Source organism: Micropterus dolomieu, linkage group LG13 (assembly GCF_021292245.1).
Source record: "Micropterus dolomieu isolate WLL.071019.BEF.003 ecotype Adirondacks linkage group LG13, ASM2129224v1, whole genome shotgun sequence".
NCBI lineage: Eukaryota > Metazoa > Chordata > Actinopteri > Centrarchiformes > Centrarchidae > Micropterus > Micropterus dolomieu.
In genome coordinates this window covers 8316748-8340819 of record NC_060162.1, presented here as the reverse complement: position 1 = coordinate 8340819, position 24072 = coordinate 8316748, and the positions used below count along the sequence as shown (strand labels likewise).

Below are 24072 nucleotides of genomic sequence, written 5' to 3'. Positions count from 1 at the left end.
TCACCAATGACAGCTGGGATTGGCTCCAGCCCCTTCACTACCCTGCATAGAGTTAACTATACTACTGTCTACGGCTGCAATAGTGCTAACCCAAAAATATTTTTCTGATTACATAGTATTTAAACCAAATAATAACACAAATCAGAGTATGAAAAAGAACAGTTAAATGATATAAAAAATTATAACAATACTTACTCGAGGATTAATTTACTTTGGTAGAGAAATTTTGAATTAAATAACATTTTATCGCAATGACAGTAAGTATAAAAACATTGAGCCCATTGAGCTACCAGTAATTATTAATATATCTGAATGAAACTTCTCACAGTTACTATGCATCATAAAAGGTACAGAATTAGGGGGTGGGACCTGGAAAATGTTGAAAAGAAAAATTGGCCATTACATTGAGTGGCACCCTAATATATATAAAAGCAACAGTGACCAACATCATACAATGTCTATATATAAGTCAAGTGTTTCTGTAAATTATAAACAATAGAAATAGTGAAAAGAAATAAGTGGGTTTCTATGTACAATATATGCATACATGTCTATTTACAGTGTATCCAAATTCAAGCAAATGCATCAGAATTCAGGAAGAGACTATAGAGCTTTTCTTCATTTTGTGGCGCTAACACCCACAAACATTTGTGTGTTAGTTGGCACCAGAAAACTTGGAGAGGGATAATGAGAAACACAACAAATGTGCTTTATCAACAAAAAGCCTAAAGAAACAGATGCCTAAAACAAACCCAAGTAAGTTCAACAAAAACAACTTGAAAGTGAGGTAATAACAAATGATACTCCTTCAAGCATGCCTCTTTCTCCTAGACCAATGACTGGCATTTTAAAAGCCTTACCTAAACTGGATCATACTGCCTGCTCAGGTAAACATGGGCATAAGCTACACACAGGTGTACACACACAAATACATCCAAGTACACAAACACAAAAGTGAATATCATGTGAATATAACAGTTTATTATTTGACAGTTCCTAATCACTCACTTAAAGGACATCATGATGCACACCTGTTCATCAGTGATTATGACTTTAAACTTTAAACTCATCACAATCCTGCACTGATTTTTGTCTAAATTGACTGATAAAATAGTTAACACCAAAAGTAATGAACAGAAATCATGATAGTGTTGGGTAACAGGTATAAGTCAAAATAGAATAAAGAAGCTATTTCCACAGCAATTATAATCTTTTATATCAGGGCATTCATATTTGGACTCATTAGGTACCTTTCATTCTAAAAAGCGTGTTGCTGCAATGAACGTCTCACATATAATAAATTAGTCATTTTCCCCAACAGGTGCTTTCGTTTTTAAGACACCTTTAAATTTAATCAAGAGCACAGAAACTCCAACAGAGTGGGCTGAACCACAACAACAACAAAAAAAAACGTGCCAACTCTGAGATTTCCCAAACTTCAAGTCACTATCACACAGGTGAATCTCGATTATGAAAGAGAAAAAAAAAATGTTCCTTTTCCTGACATCCGCGATATCCCTTGCATGAAGTAACCCCACAGAGCTAAAAAAGAATTCCATTTAAATTGATAAAAAATAAATTAGAAAATATGCGATAAGAGACGGTGATAAATCTGTAATACAGACGACAACAGCACAGACAGTGTCTTTACTTTTGGGTTATCTTCTGCCTGCCTCGATGAGGGGGTAATTATTACACATTAGTCAGCCTGAGCCTATTTCTTCAAACACTAGTTAAAAGCATATTTTTCAAATTAGATCTACCCAAGAATAACACCAAAGCATGCCTGAACACATTGACATGACAACTTGACAGCTTTCTAAGAGAACTTTGAGGTCTAACAATGGTCTCAGGGCAGAACACGTGGATACAATTTTAATCAGAATCAAAATCAGAATCAGAAGGAGGTTTATTGCCAAGTAGTGTTTTACACATACGAGGAATTTGCTGTGGGGATAAGGTGCTGCACGTAGACAAACACACAGTCGACATAAATAAATGTAGAAGTATAAAAATGGAATAGAAGAACAACGTTGCAGATATATACATGTGCATTATTCTGGGTCTGTGCCGTGCAGAAGTAACGCAACGGAAGAGAATATTGTGTACATATAAATATATAAACCGACAACATAAAAATATACAACAACAAAGATCAACAATCAACAACAAATATGTGTGACGTGCCAGGTCTGAGCCCGACACAAGATGAAACAGTATTTACATGTGCAGAAACATTTGTATCATTTGCATGGGGGGAGTGTCAGTGGGGGACCTGGGCCTTGTTAATGAGGCTAGCTGCAGACGGGAAGAAGCTGTTTTTGTGGCGAGAAGTTTTGGTCCTGATGGACCGCAGCCTACTGCCAGAGGGGAGAGTCTGAAACAGTTTGTGTCCGGGGTGGGAGGAGTCAGCTGCAATCTTTCCTGCTGGCCTCGGAGTCCTCGAGGGGTACAGGTCCAGAAGAGAAGGAAGATTGTAGCCAATCACCCTCTCTGCAGAGCGAATGATGCGCTGCAGCCTGCACTTGTCCCTGGCAGTGGCAGCAGCGTACCAGATGGTGATGGAGGAGGTGAGGATGGACTCAATGATGGCGGTGTAGAAGTGCACCATCATTGTCTTTGGCAGGCTGAACTTCTTCAGCTGCCTCAGGAAATACATCCTCTGCTGGGCCTTTTTGATGATGGAGGTGATGTTCAGCTCCCACTTGAGGTCCTGGGAGATGATGGTGCCCAGGAAGCGGAAGGAGTCCACAGTGGTGACTGGGGAGTCACACAGGATGATAGGGGGAGGGTGGGGCTGGGCTCTTTCTAAAATCCACGACCATCTCCACTGTCTTCTGAGTGTTGAGCTCCAGACTGTTCTGACTGCACCAGATTACCAGATGGTCAATCTCCCACACCTGTAGTCGGACACATCCCCAGATGCGCCCAATGAGGGAGGTGCAGCTGTTGGTGTACAGGGAGAAGAGAAGGGTGGAAAGAACGCAGGGGATCCGGTGCTGATGGTCCTGGAATCAGAAACATGTTTTCCCAGCTTCACGTGCTGCTTCCTGTCTGTCAGGAAGTCTGTGATCCACCTGTAGGTGGAGTCAGGCACGCTCAGCTGGGAGAGCTTGTCCTGCAGCAGGGCCGGGATGATGGTGTTATCCACAAACAGGACAGTAATGTAATTGCCTTATAAGTGCACAATTCATTCATTAATTCAGTGTTTCTCATCCCAGTTTATGTGTTTGGAAATTTCAAGTTTGATGAGTACAGCTTTATAACAGTTGTAAAGGTAATTAGAAAATACTTGGTCTTAAACTACCTTTTCCCTAGAAACTGTTGCTCTTGCTTGTACCATTAGTGCCTGATAAAAACTTACATATTCATTATTGATTTGTTTTGAGTAGCTAATCTTAAAGCTGCACAAATACATATTTTTATATCAATAATGGATCAAATGATTATGTGTAAACTTAAAGGTGCCCCTCGCAGTGACTAATCAGATTGTATAGTTTATCCAGCTTTACTTAGCATTTTAACATCTTTTAGCTCATTGTTTTGGGTCTCTTTCAGCCCGCAAGGCAGATGTTTTCTGCAAAAAAGCTCTCATAAACTAATTTTACGCTACAAGCCTAGCACCATACAGACAAGTCAGCGACTACCTGGCGGAGCATTTAGCAGCTAAAGAGCCAGATATCTGATATTGTAATATTCAGAGGTCGGTAGAGACCAAAACAGAGCTAAAAGAGTGAATACTGGACCAACATTTGCAAGGTGACCGGAAACATGACTCCAAATGAATTACAATGTGTCTACTGGATGAGTAAATATACCAGCCAAATTATTGGCTTTCCCATCAATCATCCATGTGTACTTTGGGTACATCTGAATCATCTGTGGAATAATTTTGGCACCATATGCAACTTGTTTACCCTAAAAGATGTTGTGTTTGTTTTTAATATGCTAATCTATATCATCTTCCATCTGCCAGTTCTTTTTACCGCTCAGCATTGAAGACGCACACGCGTACATACACACACACACACACACACACACACACACACACACACACTTCAGCTTTCAACAACTCCATAGCTTTCATTTGGGTCCTTTAAAGCTTAACTATTCCCAACAGGACCCATAGTATGTTCTTCTTCAATGGGAAATGCAAGAGGACTTGAGGCATGAGGTGTGATTGTAAATGAGGTTACAATTATTTCATCATGCAAAACCCTTTTCTTTATAGTTTCAATTTGAATGACTCCACTTGTTGCAATGCAGGAAGCAGATCTGTTTTCAAGTCTCGTCACGCCTCAATCTGACTTCTCCTTCATTAACACAATCATTAACTGAACAAGTCGAATACACTGAATTAGGTATTTTAAGGAACTATAGTCGTGTTTTTGACCATCTGTGCCTGTGTCACTTTGCTTCAGTTTAGAGAGTACACATATAGAAACATTTTGGCATAGATTTTGTGCAGCAGATGATAATTAAATCTGGGTGATTTACTGTAGCATGTGTTGAGTACAGATGCTCTGCAGTGTAAAAGAAAATGAAGCATATTGCAGTGTTTTTACTGTTATGACAATAAAACAGAAAAGGTGCTCCAAGAATCGTAAATACACCTGACACCATGTTTAAAACATATTTCCGTATACAAATAACAATGTATTGATGACAACTGAAAAGTATTTATTTGAATATGTCTACATGATTTCAAAAGGCAAGTCACAGATACAGTACAAATCCCTCTGCAGTTATTTGCGCAGGGCTTTTTTTAACCTGCAGTATTTACGAGTCATCTAACATTTACTTTACACAACATTTACCTTGTTATGGGCCTGTTTAATCTATACACCGTACTTATAGCATGATCATATTCAAATTCAAATCCACTGTGTGATTGCTTGATACCAAAGCAAATAAAAGGGATGAGGAAGACGGCAGCTCTTGGATTCTATATTTCTGACAGTACACGGGGCATGGTTTGGAGTGAAAAAGTGAATTCATTTGTTTCCTTTCCTGAACTCATTTGATGACTGGCTGTGATGTGGGACGAGAGGCACAGCAGGGAGTGTGTCAACAATTATCTTTGATGTTAAGGATTTGCACTTGTGCTGCCTGCTCAGACCATGTCAGGCATCTGCGTTAGGTGCTATTTTTTGTGGATTTTAAAACAGTAAATTTGGCTCAGGAAGGAATTAATAAAGTACAATGTTTTTAATTCTAATAATCTATCCTTAGGATTGCTGAGTGACTGACATCCAACGTATGACTGCCAGCATGCATCTTGACACACAAGGAGGGAAATGTGAAGAGTCCTATAGTCAAGGAGCAGCCGGTAATCTATCCCCCACCAGTATCAAACAGCAAATATGGTTCACTGCCAGTTTCTGTTTGGCTCTTGGCTTATTATCACTGAACCAACTCCAACATCGAGCAACAGTTCTTGGATTAGAACAACTTCTTAACTAAATGCATTATATCCTCCCCAGCCAATTTCACATTATCTGCCCACAGCATGTTACTTTTCTGCTCATGGTGATTCCCTTTTATGGACATTGGTTTTCTCTGTGGGAGAAACTTTTTTGGCAAAATCAGACTTCAGACAAGAGTTATATTTGTGCAAATTTGTGAAAACGTCGACTGCCAAAATGATAGGGAACTGAATTCCGCTCAACACGGATTCAAGGAGAGTAGCAATGGCATTTTTATTTACTCAAAGTAAAGACGAACGGTTTGTCTATGTATGTCTATGTAAGTATGGAAGCTAAGCAGCCACATACATACAGTCTCCTTTCTTAAATCATACTGATTAGTTTAACTAAAGTTAAATTAGCTTATAGAGCGGTAACGTCATGCTAACATTGCTGAGTCGCCAATTCTCCACCTTTAATCTCATCCGTTGTCAGGTTTATACAAATTAATATGTCAAATGTTGAAGTGATCCTTTTACCTAGTTCTATGAAGTAATTAGTGTGAAGAGTCTCGTCCGGCTAGGATCTCTGGATCTCCAAGTTAACGGCTTGCTGACTGTCGACTGTCACTTGACTGAATGAACAATGTAACCAACTGCAATGGCTGCTGAAGCTCAAAGGTGAAAGCTGACTGGTCAGATGGTGGATGCCTCCCCTCACAGACTGCATAAAATAAGTGGACGTATGCTCTATCAGGGCGCACATTGGTGTGTGGACTACTGTTTTGAATCCTAGAGTTTGGCATTTTGGCCACTGCCATCTTGGTTTTTTGGAACCACAAGTGACCATATTCACACGAGGCGGTGCTAGCTTGGTTATTAAGGTGCGTCCGTAATTAGCCGTAAAAATAACTGTGACATTAATATTATAATTTTCACTAGCGAAAAACAGGCTTAAAATAGAATGTACTAACTGGGGGGAAAAATGAACAGCAGACTTCTGAAGTGTCTTTTATTACAACACTGAACACAACGTTTTTAGGTGACCAAAATGCTAACTTTCGTAAACTGAAAACACTGTAAAATGGTCAAAGCTCATAGATGAAAACAGCACAGCACTTAAAGTTCACGGCTAGTTAAATGCAGCGTCGTAAAATAAGCTTTTTTAACAACGCTGTTTAAATGTACACAGTGGATACTATTTGCCTCTATTCTGATTGACAGGTCACCATGGTAGTGACTTGAAGTATTTTTCTCTTTCACTTCTATACAATCAGACTTCTTTTTGCAACCGGCAGAGCTGTTGGCCATTAGAAAGAATGTTGGTTTAACACACTTCTGCATTGGCTTCACTTTTCAGACCTGGAGTAGAGCGTGTGAGTCTTTCATCAAGCTTTAGTTACAAAATGTGATGACCTAGTGAACTTAATACTTGTAGCATACACACAAATCCCCGCAAGTTTTTTGCCTCACAGCTTGTGTAAATAAGTTTGAAAGCCTGAATCTGAATGCACAAACTTGCAAAACGAAGTTTGCAGGCAGAAAGCTAAACATACAAACGTACAAAATGAAGATTCCAGATGCAAGACTTTTCAAGCACACCTTTTTGAATGATGTATTCCATAAAACATTATCTTTATTAGCTTGATAGCTAAGGCTGATGAAATCTGCCAGCAACAGTTTCAAATGGCAAAATCACTTAGACATGCCTGCTTTTATCTACCTCTGTTTGAAATCAAGAGCCCAAGTTAAGGTTTGAAATGTGGTGGAAGAAGGTTTGAGGGTGTTGAGCTTTTCTGTAACTGTTGAAAACAGTGAGATCACTTGGAAGTAAGTGTTCTTCTGATGCTATCATTTATCTTTGCAAACTTTCAGTTAAAAACAGCCAACTCTCTTGTCAAATCCGTGTGATCATCTGTGACAAACACATTTTCTTCAGAGAGTTCTTGGGTTGGTTTTATGCCCCTCCAGCTTTAACTCCTTTACTGTAAACTTCAAGTAACAGAAATGTACAAAATCTGAATACATTTAGCTTGAGAGACAAATGCCACATTCAAAGTGACCCAAATCAGATTTATTTGCTCATATGTGACTCAGATCTGATTTTCTTGTATGAACAGCCCAAATCACATGGAATCTGAAAAAATCATATTCATATTTCACTTTAATGCGACTCTCAAGTCACTCTAGAGCAACTTTCATCACAATTCTGCGCTAGCGGGAGCCACGGTGAATGCAAACATGGAGGACAGCAGCAATGGAGGTAGTCAGTGGTCTCTCTTTCTCCTCTTCCTCATTATGATTTCCTCATGAATTCTCTTTCTTCCACCTGTGAGTATTTTTAAAAATAAAACCAAAGACGCTAAAGTCTGTGGCCTCCATGTTTACATTCGTACAACAGCATGCTGCGCTTGACGTGGTATTATTCTTTTGGGCATGTGGGTCACATAGCAACTGGAGTCTGATACCCTAGCCCTCAGACAGCCTGAGTCCGCCACTGGATTTAAGTTCATGCAAATAAAAAATTTGCTGAAACCCTTCTCCTGTACTACAACACTACAGCTGTAATGATTCTACTAGAAGGCTGCCCTTAATGTGTTTTGTGCTATTTCTGCACATTTAAAATGTCTGAGGGTACAATCACTGTTTGATTGGTGTTGCTGAGTACCGAACAACTCTAATATCTAAATTTAAACTAAAGATCAGTGGCAGTCCAGCATGTGTCCAGCACTCAGTTACATAAAGAAACGTTGATGTCTGCGAGAAGGAAAGACCTGTGTCCCTTAATTGGCACGTGTTCAGAGCGATATTGCAACACCAGTGTATTACATGCAGAAACAATGGGTTCCCTAGGTGCTTTTAATGTGACTGAGAGCAGATGATGTGAACCGTTATTGAGGCCACCTCTGTTGGACTTGTGCATGTGGACATGTAATTACCAAATATCTAGACAATTTCAGCTAATATTCCCTGATACACTCATCAGGGAGTCACACAATGCATCAGGAAGAAGGCTGCAATTGTCATTACAATATGAAGCATGGAAACTGTAATAAAGTAAGGACTTTAAGGACTCTGTGCTAATCTCCATCTCCATACCACCTCCTGAAAAGTCATAAATTTGGATTTCATTTTTATATGGTAATGACACTCATCTCTACTTAGCCGCTAAACTGCATGAAAATGACTACTCCTAAAATTTAGGGCTGAATTTATCCACATGATGGATTTACATGAATGATCTTTTCTGTGTCATTGTGACATTTTCATCTGGAATTTAGTATTTCACCAGAGTTTTACTGTTATCGAATGTATTATCTTGGTAAAAAGTGCAACGGAGACACTGCTTTGTTTCACATACAGTATACAGGACATGCATCAGTCATTGCTGGCAGGTCAGAAGCACAAAAGCAAATGTTTATATGAGTAGGCTCTGCAATCAATGGGTATACCATATCTGGCACAGGATATTGTTATAATTGTGTTTTCGGAATTAGTTTGAAATCAAAGAGAGCACATTACAAAAAGAGCATATTATCTTCACATTTATTTAACTCCACAGTGGAGTTAAAGGAACAATTTATATTATATATTATGATATTTTTATTATATTATATTATTAAAAAATGCACAAACAGCAAGCATGGTGTCCAAAGATTTTATTGTTTTTGTTTTCTGAGAAATTCTTGAACCACCATCTATATTTTTTGTATCAGCTGTGAGTAGTACCTCTATTTCCATTGTGCACTGCACCATTGTACAAGAAATTTGAGACATTTTAGTATGCAAAATGTCCCTTTCAAGTATACTTTATTGTGTAATGGTTTCTATGTAAAGGCCTTGCATATTGTTACATAAGTAGATGTAGATGTGTAACTGGGACATACAGTGTGTATAAGAACATTTGTCTAATGTCTGATCAGTTATTTAACATGGATAAAAACATAAAAATATGTCTCTTACATAATTTTGGTATACCATCACTTGATAAGGCTTGTCAATGCAATATTTGCTGTACGAAGGTCACTGGCTTTTACATTTTGGTCACCAGGAGCCAGACAGTGTGACCAACTATGACCCAAAGACAAGGGATGACTATTGGTACCATTTGGTAGTGACAGAGAGAAAGAAAAATGGAGAAACCACAAAAAATGAGAGGTAGGCACTGCAAGAATCCCTAACACAGGTTGTGTGCTGTTGAAGCCTGACCTAAACCCCAACGAGGCCAAGAGGACTAATTGTTAATTAAGCCAGGCTGATGAAAAAGAGCTCAAGTGTAAATGAATGTGTCAGTTTGGAGAAGCACTCAGACACACCTTTTACCCCCACAAAGGAAAATCAGCATTATTTTAAACTTGACAGTGCACTCCAGCAGTTTAGAATGGCTGCTTATTATTCACGGTGAAATTAAACTTCTGATGTTGTTGGTATGAAAGAGAGTGGGAGAAAAAAAATGAGGGTAAAAAAACACAAGGAAGGTATTAGGTATAAAGCATTGGAGACAGTGGATAAGTCTGGGGCTTTTGGCGGAAATATGTGTGTGTCACTGTATCGAGGTGGTCAAATAAATTGTACCTTGGGGCAAAAGTTGGAAAAGAGGGAAGAATATGACCGGATATTACTGACTGTTTTTAAGCAGAATAAATGACCTCAGCCCCTTTTATTAACAACCCCCCCCAGACTTTTCTGATATTCAGATGTCTAATCAATGACTTAATCCCCCGTAATCTACTTTATCTAGCCTTTGCCTGTTGTGGCCTGGGGACAGGACTGAGGCAGGTTTAAGACAATGTCCCTGAGACTGTCTCTCTCCTCCCTGATCTCCTGTAAGTCCTGTTCAATGAGAAACATCCGGCTCTGTTGTTCCTTAGCAGCCGAATGCAGCTTCTGGATCTTTGAGCCCAGTGTTGGACTTTCAACACTCCCGCGAAGCATGCTCAGACGGCGCGCTGTCTCGTTCAAGATCCGGTCAAAGCTTTCCAGCGGCACGCTCCCATCTGGACAGGACATGCAAGAGAGAGGACAGATGATAAAAAAGTTAGTTAACATATTAACCAGATCCCCGCCTTTCTAGTTAATTTACAAATTGTACAATACATAATACAGGAAATGGGTTTGAATGAATAGGTCAGATAATAACAGCTCTGAAATACACAGCTGAATAATTTCAATACACCGAAATTTACCCACAAAGAAAATACTGCTGGGCCCTGAGAACAGCAGTTATACTTGCTCTATCATGGGGATAAAAGTCTGCTAATATTTCCATGTTAAATGAGCCATTAAAAAGCACAGAGCTTTTTAGTGATCTGACATTTAAGATATAATGAAGATTTATGAGTTTTATAGATATGAAAGACTAAAAAAGTAGCCACAGTGAAAATCATCTATAAGAGAGTGACTTACCAATCTTGCTGATTAGCTCACTTAGTGTAACAGAATAGGCCTTTAACTGGAGCTTGGCTGCTTCCATGCCTTCCTTTACACTGGTCAGGGACACCTCAGACTGGGAACAAGAAGACACACTCTAGAAACAGTCTTTTAAGCAGCACAAAGGAAGCACAGATCAATATGTATAGATTCGGCTATTCAGATGTGTATACGTATGTCTGTGTAGAGTACCTACCTCTGAGGAGATCTGGGAGTTTGCTGTGTCAGTTAGTATCTCCTGCTCAGCCAGCTGTTGCAAAGCAGAGTCTATATGGGAGCTAAGGTGAGCAGATGCAGTCCTGGTATGTTTGGCCTGGGTCAGAATGGCTTTGGATTCCTGCACACAAATACAGAACTAAGGAAAGACAAAACGCAGCCGACTAATGAAGCTAATGCCAATGTCAGCATACTAATATGCTTACAATGACAATGCTAACATGCTGATGATCCGCAGGTATAATTTTTTACCATATTTAGCATGCTAACATGCTAACATTTGCTAATTAACACATAAAGCACAAAGTACAGCTGAGATGGTTGAAAATGTCATTAGTTTCAAAGGTAGCAAGTAAATATCGGTTACATTACAAATTTGAACTGATGATGGCGCTAGATTAAAAGTTAAGAGATCATTAAGTTATTACAATTAATCCTGAGGGGGGGCTTGAATGTAGGCACCAAATTTCACAGCAATATATCCAATAGTTTTATAATAACTAATAATAATATGATAAATATAATAATACAAAAAAAAAAAAAATGTTAATAGAGACATTTCCCAAAACGTCAGCCTGGAACAATCTGCTCCAAAGTGGTGGGCCGTCTGCAAACACACCTTTCCCGCAACATGTGCGGTTTGTTCAGCCTCCTTCGTGGTGTTGGTGAGGCTGGAGTTTTCCAGAGCAGGTTTTAGCATCTTCTCAATCTGTGAGACCCTATTCCTGACATCAGCTAAAACCTTTTCCTCTAGGGGTTTCTCCTTCTTCATTGCAGCCTGTATCTGGTCCTGCCGACGGGGCCACTCCCTCACCATGTCTAAATGAAGATTGGGAAGCAGGCAGGCAGTAGGATTAAAGGCTCTGAAAACTTGGTTTCAAATCCCTAATATGTGTCTATAAAATTAAATAGTCATATAAACAACAATCAAGTGTAAAGTTAGGAAAAAGACAACCCACCAACTGTTGTCATATACTAGGTCAAATGTTGCTAAATCCTGATTGGTACTTGGTGTATTTCTGTGACATTGCATATTTTCAACTGAGCCCTGCTCACTTCAAAACAATGAGAAGATTTCAGACAACACCACAAATACAGAAATCTCTCATGTGCAACAACCAAAACTATTCCAACTTTAGGATACATGTTTGTATTCATGCAGGACCCCATCATTCATGGTAAAAAGCTGATTAGGAAAATAGGTTTTCAGGGCCTGGATTCAAGGATGTATTAAAGTATAAAATGTTGGATTCAATTGGGTTATTTTCTACTGGCTGAATGTTATTTTCATTATTCATCCTCTGCTTATTTTGTGCTACTTTACTATTCATGAAGTTGACACTGTTACAATTCTCAAAATATTCCACTTCATTACATTTTTCACGTAAGCTGTTGCTGCATTCAATACATGAGAAGTAGGTCAAAACATTACAATGGTGATGACATATTTATTATAGTAATATCCGAGTCTATAGTTCTTGTTTGTTTTCAGTCTCTCAGTTCAGTTAAAAAAAGAAAGAAAAAGACTCACTGTCTAGTTCTCTGTGCAAGGCAATGGCGTCTGATTCCACCTCTTTCCCTGTCACCACGGACGACAAAGCCATGACCTTTGCTTCTTGAGCACGAGCTTGCAACTTGAGAAAGAAACACGTAGGATGAAACACTACCTCCAAGTGTATTCAAAGTTTGCAACAACAGGTATCAAAGGCTTTCACATAGTGTAAACTGGGGGGAGGACAGCATACAGTCAATTAAAAGAGTTTACAGCCATGTTAGCAGCTCTGTGCTATGCTATTTTTGGTCACAGTAGAGTTTTGAGCTAAATGTTAATCGACATGCTAACATCATCACAATGTTAATGCCATCATGTTGATATTTAGCAGCTGTAATGTTAATCATGTTCACCATCTCAGCTTAATGTGTAGGTATGCTAACATTAGCAATAAACTAATTAAACTAATAAATAATTAGCAATGAACACAAAGTACAGCTGAGACTGACGGATATGTAGTTTTGCTAGCATTTGGTTATAATATATAGTAGTTTTTCTAGTATTTGGGCATCATGGAAATCCATCCAGTAGTTGTCCAGATACATTTCATTCAAAATCACACATGTCAACCTCATGATGGCATTAGAAGATAAAGTCAGGATTCTTCCTCTGGTGACCTTGAATGTCTGTACAAAATTTCATGGCAATCCATTTGATAGTTGTTGGAATATTTCAGTTTAGATCAAAGAGCTTAACCAACCAACTGACAAAATATCTTGATAGAAAGCAACATGCTGCAGTAAATGTAGTCACCTCATTGATGTCATCCACCATCTCCAGTTTCTTATTAGCAGTCCGCTTTAGAGGCTTTATCTCCTTTCTGATTTTACTGGTGAGATTGTCTTTGGTCTGAATCTGCTGGTCAAGCTCGTCGGTCTGTTTCAGCAGTTCCTCACCCCACTAAACAGGAAGCAGAAATACAAATTTATTGCTTTCTTTAAAACAATCCTATTTTGCTTTTTTTTTTAATTACTTTTGCAAAAGATTCTGCCTTCATTCATTAGCCTATTTCTGTGCCATTTTGCAGTGTTTTGTCAGCTCAGTGAAGCTACAGTGGTTAATCACCCTCTTTTGGAACAACATGTACCCCATGAGCAGCAAATCCTGCCAGAATCTTCTCTCCTGTGCCTACTCAGTGTCCCCCTCTGCTTGCCAAATGTTAAATCAAGAAAAAAAAATGAAGTGGAGTTAACTGCCCACTCTTCAAAAAATGAGAGACACTTGGATCTCTATATGAGCCGGAATGGCTTCTTATATATGTGCAGCTATCAAACCAGCTCTAACTAGACTAAATGATTCACTCATGGGTCTGTAATGTAACATAATAACGCTTCAAGTTCCATTTGTACCCTGCAGGTGCTGTCCAAACTCACCTTTCCTGTGTGGTTGTTTGGATGTGTTTGGTTGAACTTTGTTTGGTCAGGCTCTGGTGATGGGCTGGTATCTGTCAGAGCCAGCTGATGTAAGGATGATGTGATATTACCCAGGGCAAGCTTTAAACCAGCAGCTTCCTCCTCAAGGGCTAGGTGTTTGGTTCTAGTATCATTGACCTGCACTGTCAGATTCTCCTTCTGCTGCTGCATTTGTGTTATTCTGAGATGAAGTAGAGAAAGAATGCAGAGAAAATGTGATAAGGTATAATTGACTGTACAGCCACTTTTTAAAAAATAGTTGTTCTATTCATATCAGGATATCAGCATTAGTGGTAAGATGATGAAACCAGATACTATACTGCAGACTCATTAGAGCCTCACATTTAATTCCCATCCTTCGTGCATTCAATTTAATTTATTAGGTTTGAGAAATATAAAAAGGATTGTGCCATGTGGATAACTGACTGATAATCTATATATAAGTCTGTGAAGAAGACAATGCAGCTTGTACTAAGCGAGTGAAGAGGAGTAAAGAGAATGCAACATTGTGCAAAGAAAAGCTGTTGAATTCATTGAAGACTGTGCTAGATACAGCACAGTAGATGTTAAAGTGCCATTTTTATCACCTCCACAGCTGTAATGATATCCACACTGTTTTGCCTCAGCAGAGCAGATACACAAAAATCATGGTATGTTGCCCTTGCTTTTATTTTCAAATCCTGTGTGCACAACAAGCACATGCAATTCTCTTGGGTCGCAAAAAGTAATTAATTTTTGCAATAATTAATATCAAATGCTTGGTAGAACACTTGGAATTTGTTTATGAGTGCCTTTCAAAACAGTGCTTCAGTAAAGGCAACTAAAACTACTTGGTTACGTTAGGGAAAGACTGGCCACATGCTTAAAAGGAAGCAAGAAGATGGGATGGGAACTGTGTCAGCAGTAGAAGAAATGCTCACATCCTTTGCCAAAGTAAAAATATCAATACAACATCGTAAAAATACTACATTACAAGAAAAAGAAAAGTCTACTTTAAAAATCAAAAGTAAAATTACTGATGACTATATTATTATTTATTACATAATTAGATCAAAGGTTCAGTGTGTAGGTTTTAGTGGCATCTAGAGGTGAGAGTTGCGAATTGCACACACCCTCCCCTATCCAAGCGAGTTGTATAGCTACGGTGCCTGAGACAGGACAAAAGATGTCCTCTGTGAGATTGCAGAAAGTTGCCAGTCAGTAGATATATTAAGAAATTATAATTACTTAATTATTAAGTAAAAACATGTGTTTTTTATGAATATTATTGTTATTTGTTCCGTAATAAACAACAGCCACATCAAGAAATGCTACAGGATGTCTCATACTACAACTTGGGAGGGTTGGCTCATCTGGACTAACATACCAAAGAAAATGATATCTCACATCTCTGAAACACTGTCACATCTAGTGCATCAAGTATGGCCACTGACAGATAACAGAAAAATGTAAGCCTCACTGTTTCTGTACCACAGTCCATTATAAACCACATAATACATGATGTTTACAAATGCTTTGCTTAATTAATTAGATAGGCAATTTGCTAATCTTACCAAAATGTTTTTTTTAATTATTTTTTAAAAATACAACAGAAACACAAAGTAGTACTGACAGCCATAATTTCAGCTTGTGGTAAAACGGTGCAATGTTTTTAATGGGAATTTCACATGTGAAAGTACAAATTACACAATTGTGTGCACAGAAAAAAACCCCTGTTTTTTTAATGCAGATTCTGAAAGTATTCACTATTGGTCACTTGATAGGCACACGGTCATGTTATGTGTCACTATTAGCAGTAAAATAAATGTTTTCCACCAGGGCAGTATTCAGCAGAAGTTTAGCTGCTGATCTGAGCTTCCCTGCTGTTACCGTTTTATTGCCAACATTATTCATCAGCGGTTTGTCTCAGGAAGGTAAGGGAACATTTCTGTCCAGGTAGCAAAGCCATAGAATAACTACATTAAATTACAATACAACAACATATATTTTCTACGAGGGCAGCAAAAGTTTAGCTGGCTGATCTGAGCTTTCATGCTGGAAGCTACCTTTTATTGCCAATTAGTGATCATCTGATTGTCTCACCAACATAACTGACAAAGTCAAAACAAGGCACTGGAGAGAGAGAGAGTAACTACATATTTTACACCACAAGCCAAAGCACAGTGCTGGAGAATAACTACATGAAATTAATCAAACAACATATTTTTTTCTACAACAGCAGTAAAAGTTTAGCTGGCAATAATTGGCAATAAAACGTTAGTTTTATTGCCAATTACTGATCAGCTGACTGTCTCGCTAACTTCACTGGACAAGCCAAACCACAGTGCTGAACAACAACAAGGCAATGAAATTAATCCAACAAGATAAGACACTGACGGGAAACACGCCACGGCTCTCTGTGATAATGGCCAGCAAAAGCTAAAGCTATCAAACAACAGCTTTCATTTGCATTGCTAAAGTCCGACAAACTTAAGTTAATTACCCGTCCAGCAGAAAACAGACAACTTCAGCTCCACTTTGAAAACATCTGTCCCACATCAAAGCCTTCCATCTGGGAAAATCCACACAGATTATATACTGATTTCTGCCGTCAGCTGTTTGTATCTGTCCCAGTCTGGCTTCATGGTATAAAGATCCACAGGCTGTTGGCTCTAGTGTGTGTGCTCATTCATTTGTCCAAATGTCACTTCTCTTCTTACTTCTAATAAATGAGAGGACTACTCAGAGACTGTATATTATTATTATTATTATTATTGTTATTATCATTTCCTCTTCTAGGGACGCATTTAATGTAGCGACGCGTCTACACTGCGGAATTAGAAGAAGAAGAACGCTGTGATGACAAAACGTGCTCTGTAGGGCTGTTTGTCCATTGTCGGCTATTGTAGAAACATGATGACAAAATACAGCGATCTCCATAGAAGGGGGTGCCCGCGGTTAAGTAGATATAAATGGCTCATTCTAAGGTAATAAAAACATAATGGTTCATTATGCAAGGTCTTTATACATCACTGAAAACATAGTTATAGATATTAAATTGCATTTCTGTCAATGAATCCTCAGAAATATTACACACTGAACCTTTAAGACCGAAGCATCAATGCATAAGTAATATGTTAATGTTGTAAATTGTCAAGGTGGAGCTAGTTCTAATTACTTTATACACAGCTAAGTAGTTTAGTCCAGAGGTTCTCAACCGAGGGGTCCAGCCCCCACTGAAGGGTCACAAAATAAGAAGGTAATGAGATGACTGATGGCGAGGGGAAGAAAAAAGGTTCTGCATACACATATACATACTATGTTGGGGGGGGTTTCCCTAATTCTTGTTGTGTTTTGTAAGACTTTGCATATGTTCACCTCTTTAGGAAACGGACAGAAACCTTTTGCAAAGTTTAGAGGGATAATCTCTCTTTGGTGACTTGTACGTGACAAGTTGCCTCAGCTAGACACAACTCCTTTTTAAGGAGGTCACAAGCCACAAATGTTAGGAACCACAGGTTTAATCCCAGAGTAATTTAACACACCGTGGAAATCTTGTTTTTGCCGAGCTCCAGTGGTTTAATGTTTCACTTTTTTTGCAATGATGTACAGGTGTACTTCAGAACCCCGTGACATCACTGTTGGGTGTGGTTACAGGTACAACAGAACACACACAACACACTTCTGAACCACACCTATTTTGCGGTGGTAAACGTCACACTACTTCGGCTTTTTTCTGCTAGTCTAAATACAAACACTGATTGTTAGTAAAAAATGTTGGAACAAATGAGCAAAAGCTTCTAATGAGAACAGCCTCAACTACTGTTAAAGACACTGGTCTTATCTGAGGTATATCAATACAGGCCTATTGTTTGTGACAGGTTGAATACTTATGTCTTTTTTCTGATTGGATAGCTGTCCTGCCTATGAAATGCACCGGATCTGCTTAAGTACCAACACATGGGGAAATATGTGTGTAAAATGCAATTTTATGCTGCCCATCTGTGCATAAACTGCTCAATTCGCATCCTATAAAGTGACACACACACACACACACACACACACACACACACACACACACACACACACACACACACACACACACACACACTGTTGTACAGCAGTGCTGCAAAGATTAACAGAACTCTCCTGAACCAAGCTGACTAGTGTCAGAAGGGGGGTAATCAATTTTGAGCTGCTCGCTTTTTTGCTCTCATCATGGCCACCGGAGGGCTTTTTGCATCATTCTGTCTAGCATTCAGGATAATCCTCAGAGCAATCACACGCTAGGAGATGCAGCGAGCGTGCGGCAAATCCAAGAAAGCAATAGGCTTACAGCGGAGAGAAGCTGTCCCCCTGTGGCTAAATGTCTTACTCCTAAACTCCAGTGTGCTTTAAAAGGCCGCTGTGAAGAAGAGGACCATGAGCTGTAATACAGGAGTAGGTGCACTTTGTTAAATATATACTACAAAAGCACAATAATCCAGGGAGTCCTGCAGCTTGTTGGGATTTTGCACTAAAATATGCTTTATGTTAATGGGAGACACATTTTTCTGCTTGGGCTTGTCTGCGTGGGCGTGTGTTTGGATTAGTTGTTGTGCTTACTGCTCCGTTAGGTTCCTGATGTACTCCTCTGTGGAGTTGTCCAGCAGTAGATCCATCAGGAAACGCAAGGTCTGCTTAGAGGCTCTTACCGCCCTGCTGGCTATGGCCTCAATGTGGTCTGCCATTTCTCTGTGACTACAAGGGAGGAAAAAAGGAAGACAAAGCGAAAGGAGGAGGGAAAGGAGAAAGTGAGTAACATAGAATAACAGACCATTACAACTGCCTGAGGAGAGATGAAATAGATTTCAGCATCGATGACTTCCCCTCACTGACTCTCTGGTCCAGATTTCTGTAACTACCACATAATAGTGCTGCATACTCTGAGCAGCTGAGGGCATCGATTGAAAGTGGCCTAACAACAATGTGACAAACTAAAAGAAGGAAGCAAGGACAAATGAAGTTCCACAGATTACTACAGTGGTCTTTTTCTTGTAATTAGCCACTAAAGGTCCATTGACCTGACTTACCTTTTCATCAGGACCAGTGAGTCATTGACCATAATGTTCCATTTGTTTGGTCCTGACACCACATCAAAAGGACTGATCTATGAAAAAGGTAGAGAAGGAAAGAAACATGCTGAGCAGGTCTGAGAAATGACAAAAAGTAAAGTAAAGGTCAGGCCTTGAGGAAACTTCAACATGTTTAATAATTTGAACTAAAATCTCCAGAAAAGCTGTCTTGGGTTTGCCTCAAAATGGTGGTCTGGGGCTTGCTTTAATTTTGCAAATAATAAAACTCCTCTAATGAACCACTACACTTAAGTACATGTACTTTTTATTCAAAAAGGTTGAATGCAGGGCCATATGGAAAAACCTACCTCAAAATAAATCCCCTGAAGTTTTGTCCTGATAAATGTAATGTGTATACAGTCAAATGCAGAATCCTTCCCCGAGTGACATTTAATTTGAGAAAATGCAAATTAAAAATGGGAAAACTCAATTGAAACTCTTTTTTTCTTCATTTTGGGTGGCTGCTCTGCTTATTAATATGGAATTAAATTGCAGCTGCTTCAGGCTTACCCAACTGATAAGGGCTACGGAGGTACAGTGTATCTGCGTGAGCACAGACACACAATCAGAAATAGAAAGCTATATATTGGCAAAACCAGCTCTCTCAACTACCTCAACCTAAATAACATGGCAGCAGTATCCATAATAGATTCCTGCAAGCATCGTGAAGAGACTATGTAAAGCCTCGTGGTGTGTGAAGTTGTTCATTTTAGCGTCCACCCAAACATTCTTTGGATTTCCCTTTGGAGGAAGGAGGGGGGTGGAGGTGTGTGTGTATGTGTGAAAGAGATATTGTTTTGCTTTGGGGGATCTTTGTGGATCTATACAGAGGAGCTCTGCCAAGAGTATTAAACTGCAGCATCCCATAATAAGAACAAATCATCAATTGCGTTACATACAACATCAGCATGATTGTGGACCAGGGGAACACTTACACAACAGCTATTCAGAGTATTTTATGCAACTAAATACCTGGAATATATGCTAACTATGTGGATCATTAACACAATGTTAAAGATACGATATGTTTGATTCACCTACCATGTTGTCCAGGTCCAGTGTTGCCTGCTTTAGCTGTTTCTGAGACGCTCTGATCATGAAAATAGTCTCTGTGAAGGTTTGACACACACCCCTGCTCCCTTCATCCTTCCTCCTCTCCTTCCTCTCTCCCCCTGTCATGCTGATGCTGCAGTTCAGAGTAAATGTAATGCCATGCAGCTGGGCTAAGAGTTTGCCTGTAGAAGCTTCCAGTGAGAAAAATTGTTTTATGAAGGCCTCCCGTGCTTCTGAAAGAACAAAGAGCACAAAGCACACAAAATAAAACCACAATAATTATTTTACTTGGAATATTCTTCCAGCTCGAACGCTGTATTTTAACACATCTCTCTCATTTACTGTGTGGATTCAGATTCTCACCCTTCCTGCATATCTGTTTGAAGAAGTGAAAAAAGAAATCCATGTGGAATTCTGTCCAGATGTTAACGCTTTTGTCAAAGTCTCACTTTGTATTCAGTGGTGTTTCTAGATTTACTGCAGTCAGTGTGGAGAGTACAATTAGTACAATATGTCTGGATGTTTGTTTCTTCATTTTCTGACATACTTTGCTTGTCTCTTTGTATTTGTGTCTTATAAAATGAGAGATTACAAGCGTATATGTGTGTTTCCCAGTGTGTGCCCTCACAGTGAGCCTGTCGCTCCCCCATACTCATTAAATTATTATTGGGCCACCCAGCGTCTTAAAGAGCATGGCTGGTATGTGTGTGTATGTGTGTATAAGTATGTGGGTGTTGGGAGGAGGATTGTTAGACAACTGTTATCATGATTGCAACTATAATCATAATAAACCAGGGATTAGAGATGCACCGCCTGTCATATAAATAGGGATTAAGTTGGTCACACGGCGCCTTGTTCTATATTGTTATGATTTGTCTCCATTTGGCCTGTGCAGCTGAGCCTGTAAGCCCTTTCCCCTCCAAAGATAATGAGGATATATCAGCATTGTGTTAAAGTAATTGGGAGAGGTTTGTATTGTTGCCTACTTCCTGATTTAATCGCTTTGTTGTGTTGTATCTGTGTGTCTGTGTCACACCGAGGAGACACAGACAGAGCAACGGCCCATTTTCAGAATGCCGGGGGCGGTTTCATGTCAATTTTCTTAGCCATGCTTGCTGGTCTTGTATGTACTGATATGGCATGTTATCAACTCACAGCCAAAATGTGACACAATAGTTACAATGGTGCATAAGCGAGCTTTTCACATTTCACAAAGCCAAGGCTGCCAAGTGTCTCTTACATGACCACATAGGAAACATTAAAAGGAGTGACAGGCCAAGTGGAATTATCTTGGCTTCTGGCTGCTGTTACCTTGGAAGGCCAGAAAATCCTCCAGAGCATTGGGTAGAGTATCCTCCCTCTGGTGCTCATGCTCATAAAGCCTGGCCATGTGATACTTCAGCAGGTGGTGCTGCTTCCCAAATCTACCTCGGCAATCAAAGTGAGCCAAGAGCTTCTCCAAATCCTGCAGGCGAGTCCTCAGCTTTTCTGCCTGTAATAGCACGGAGATTTATCACTGTCAATGAGAATACAGAAGACCAAAAAGACACAGGGCTACGACAACATATACCACAACAAAATATCTATGCATCCAGATCTGTGTTTATTTATTCAGACGCAGGAATTGAGATGGGACTCTGATTCTTGGTACACCCCAACATCAAATGTAGTATTTCAACAAAAGCAATGAATAAATGAATAGCAACACCAGGATAAGGATAAAATACGGTTTTCATATCCGCATCCACTCACAATGTTCTCTGCATACTGTAGCAACTGGTTGAAGAAAGCGTTTCAGAAGATAACTAGATTAGACTTCTTGGAAAATGGAAGTCCAGGTTTGAAAATGGAATAAAGGTGCTGTGATGGGCACCAATTTGCTGATAAAAAGAGCCTACAACCTCGCTGTGATCACACCTCTTTTTCAAACCACTTATAAGTGTTGCACATGTGTGTGATCGTCAGGCATGTTCTCTAGTAGCAGAAACATTTGTGTTTAGTATTAAAGTATAGTATAGTAGTATAGTGTTATTAGCAGTCAAGGTGCTAATGAGATCACATCTCCAGTTCATTCATTTTAACACTAGGTATATATTTTATTAAAAAAAACACTGCGCTCTCCAGTGATTGATTCTCGTCTTTGAACATGTACCATATATCTTTCTCATTATTTTGCTTTTTTTCACTTTCTTTTTAATATCTGTCTTGATCATTGATCGCACATCTCTGTCTTTTTCAACCTTGCTCTCTTTGTGCTTGTTAGTCTTTTCCTTCCTGTGCGTAAGCCAGAGGAAAATGTGAGCAGAAAGATAGAGAGTGGGAGCAGCAGAAAAGGAGAGCTGGGGGAGACTGAGGATAGTGAGAGTAATTGCAGGTGTTCAGAGCAGACAAGGCTTGGGATGTTCACTGAATTGCTAACACTGTGGAAATCACAGCATGCATTCACACAGGTACAAGCTGGTCCGGAGAGAACTCACAGCCACTTTAGCTGGAACAAGAATATGTACAGAGAAAAGACATGTCGGTGGTATTGGATTGGCCTCAGAAGGTAAATCCAGGGATGCAGCACCTTAGCATACAGGCGTGGGTTGCTACAAATCTAAAGGGACAGGAAGAAGCAGCACAGGAGATCATTAGGGTAAATGTCTCTTTCTGTTTCACTGCACATCTACTATTTACTTGCAATCTACGAATATAAAGGAACCATATGGCTGTCATGGGGGTCTACAAATGCAAGATGTGCTGTGGGGATTGTGCTATTTCAAGAACAAACTGCACCTCGTGATAGTGAGAGCCAAGACACTAAGCATGTGCAAAACACTTATGTGAATTTGTGCAGTAAAATGTGCAGCAAACATAGGACAAATAGGACAATGACTCAGAGAATTAAAAATGGGCCATAAGTGCATTTATGTAGTATTCACGATTTAAAAATATTGACACCTAACTTGAAGTTAGTATTTAGTCGATCAGCAGAAAATTATTGACAATGTTGCTATTTGATTAATTGTTTAAGTCATTTTTCACAAAAAAAGTACCAAACATTCCCTGGTTGCGCTGTTTTCTTTCTCCTGTTTCAAATCACTTTAAGGTGAATAGCTTTGTGTTTTGAGCCTTCAGCTCTGCAAACTTGCGATGGCCATTCTTCAGCATGTCATAGGCTATATGTTTATTAAATATAGAATTGACAGAATAATCCCTGATGAAAATGGTTGTTAGTTGCAGCCCTAAAACATACTATAAAAGGTTATAATACAATGCTTTCCTGAATTTTTTTTTTTTTTACTACTATTAGTCAGTTTTTAAAGAGGTCATATTATGCTTATTTTCAGGTTCATAATTGTATTTAAGGGTTGTACCAGAATAGGTTAACATGTTTTCATTTTCAAAAAACAATATATTTTTTGTCATACTGCACATTGCTGCAGCACCTCTTTTCGCCCTGTGTGTTCAAAGCTCCGTTTTAGCTACGGAGTGAAGCATCTCACTTCTGTTTTATCTTTGTTGGGAGTTGCACATGTACCTAGTCACTGTGTGTGCTGCAGCTCAGTGTGTTTCTCCACCAGTGTTTTTGAGGGCGTGTCACACTTGTTGCTAGGCGAGCATGTTACATAGTGATGCTTATAGGTTGCACAAGTAAAGGCTGTACTACAATCAAGCTGTTTTCAGGCAGTTTAGGAGCAGTGTTTTCTGTGGGAGATAGTAACTCCTTTTGGGGGTGGACTTTGGGCTTTTTCACTTTGCTAATACATGCACAAAAAAGATGTATAACATAATAAAGGAAAGGGAACCTCTTTAAGTAACTCGCCCCTGCTGTCTCTGAGATGCATATCTGCTGGATGTTTAAATAGGCAATAGTTTGCTTAGGTTAATCAACCTAAATGGTGATGATATTTGTTTGCCCCCTAAAAT

The 24072-nt window shown here is 39.3% G+C and overlaps 1 protein-coding gene across 1 annotated transcript in view; it reads right to left on the bottom strand.

The window, feature by feature from the left end:
• Positions 1 to 9048: 9048 nt before the first annotated feature.
• The window catches only part of lamc3 (laminin, gamma 3), a 114233-nt gene continuing 99209 nt past the window's right edge, over positions 9049 to 24072 (bottom strand). Inside the window, exons 18-28 of the mRNA XM_046066348.1 lie at positions 21472 to 21652; positions 20149 to 20393; positions 19066 to 19142; positions 18599 to 18733; positions 13976 to 14195; positions 13356 to 13502; positions 12582 to 12684; positions 11670 to 11869; positions 11031 to 11171; positions 10811 to 10910; positions 9049 to 10401 (exon numbers count right to left, since the gene is read on the bottom strand). Of these exons, the coding sequence (XP_045922304.1) occupies positions 10142 to 10401; positions 10811 to 10910; positions 11031 to 11171; positions 11670 to 11869; positions 12582 to 12684; positions 13356 to 13502; positions 13976 to 14195; positions 18599 to 18733; positions 19066 to 19142; positions 20149 to 20393; positions 21472 to 21652 (1809 nt within the window). The 3' untranslated portion in view covers positions 9049 to 10141. The remainder of the gene's footprint in view (positions 10402 to 10810; positions 10911 to 11030; positions 11172 to 11669; positions 11870 to 12581; positions 12685 to 13355; positions 13503 to 13975; positions 14196 to 18598; positions 18734 to 19065; positions 19143 to 20148; positions 20394 to 21471; positions 21653 to 24072) is intronic.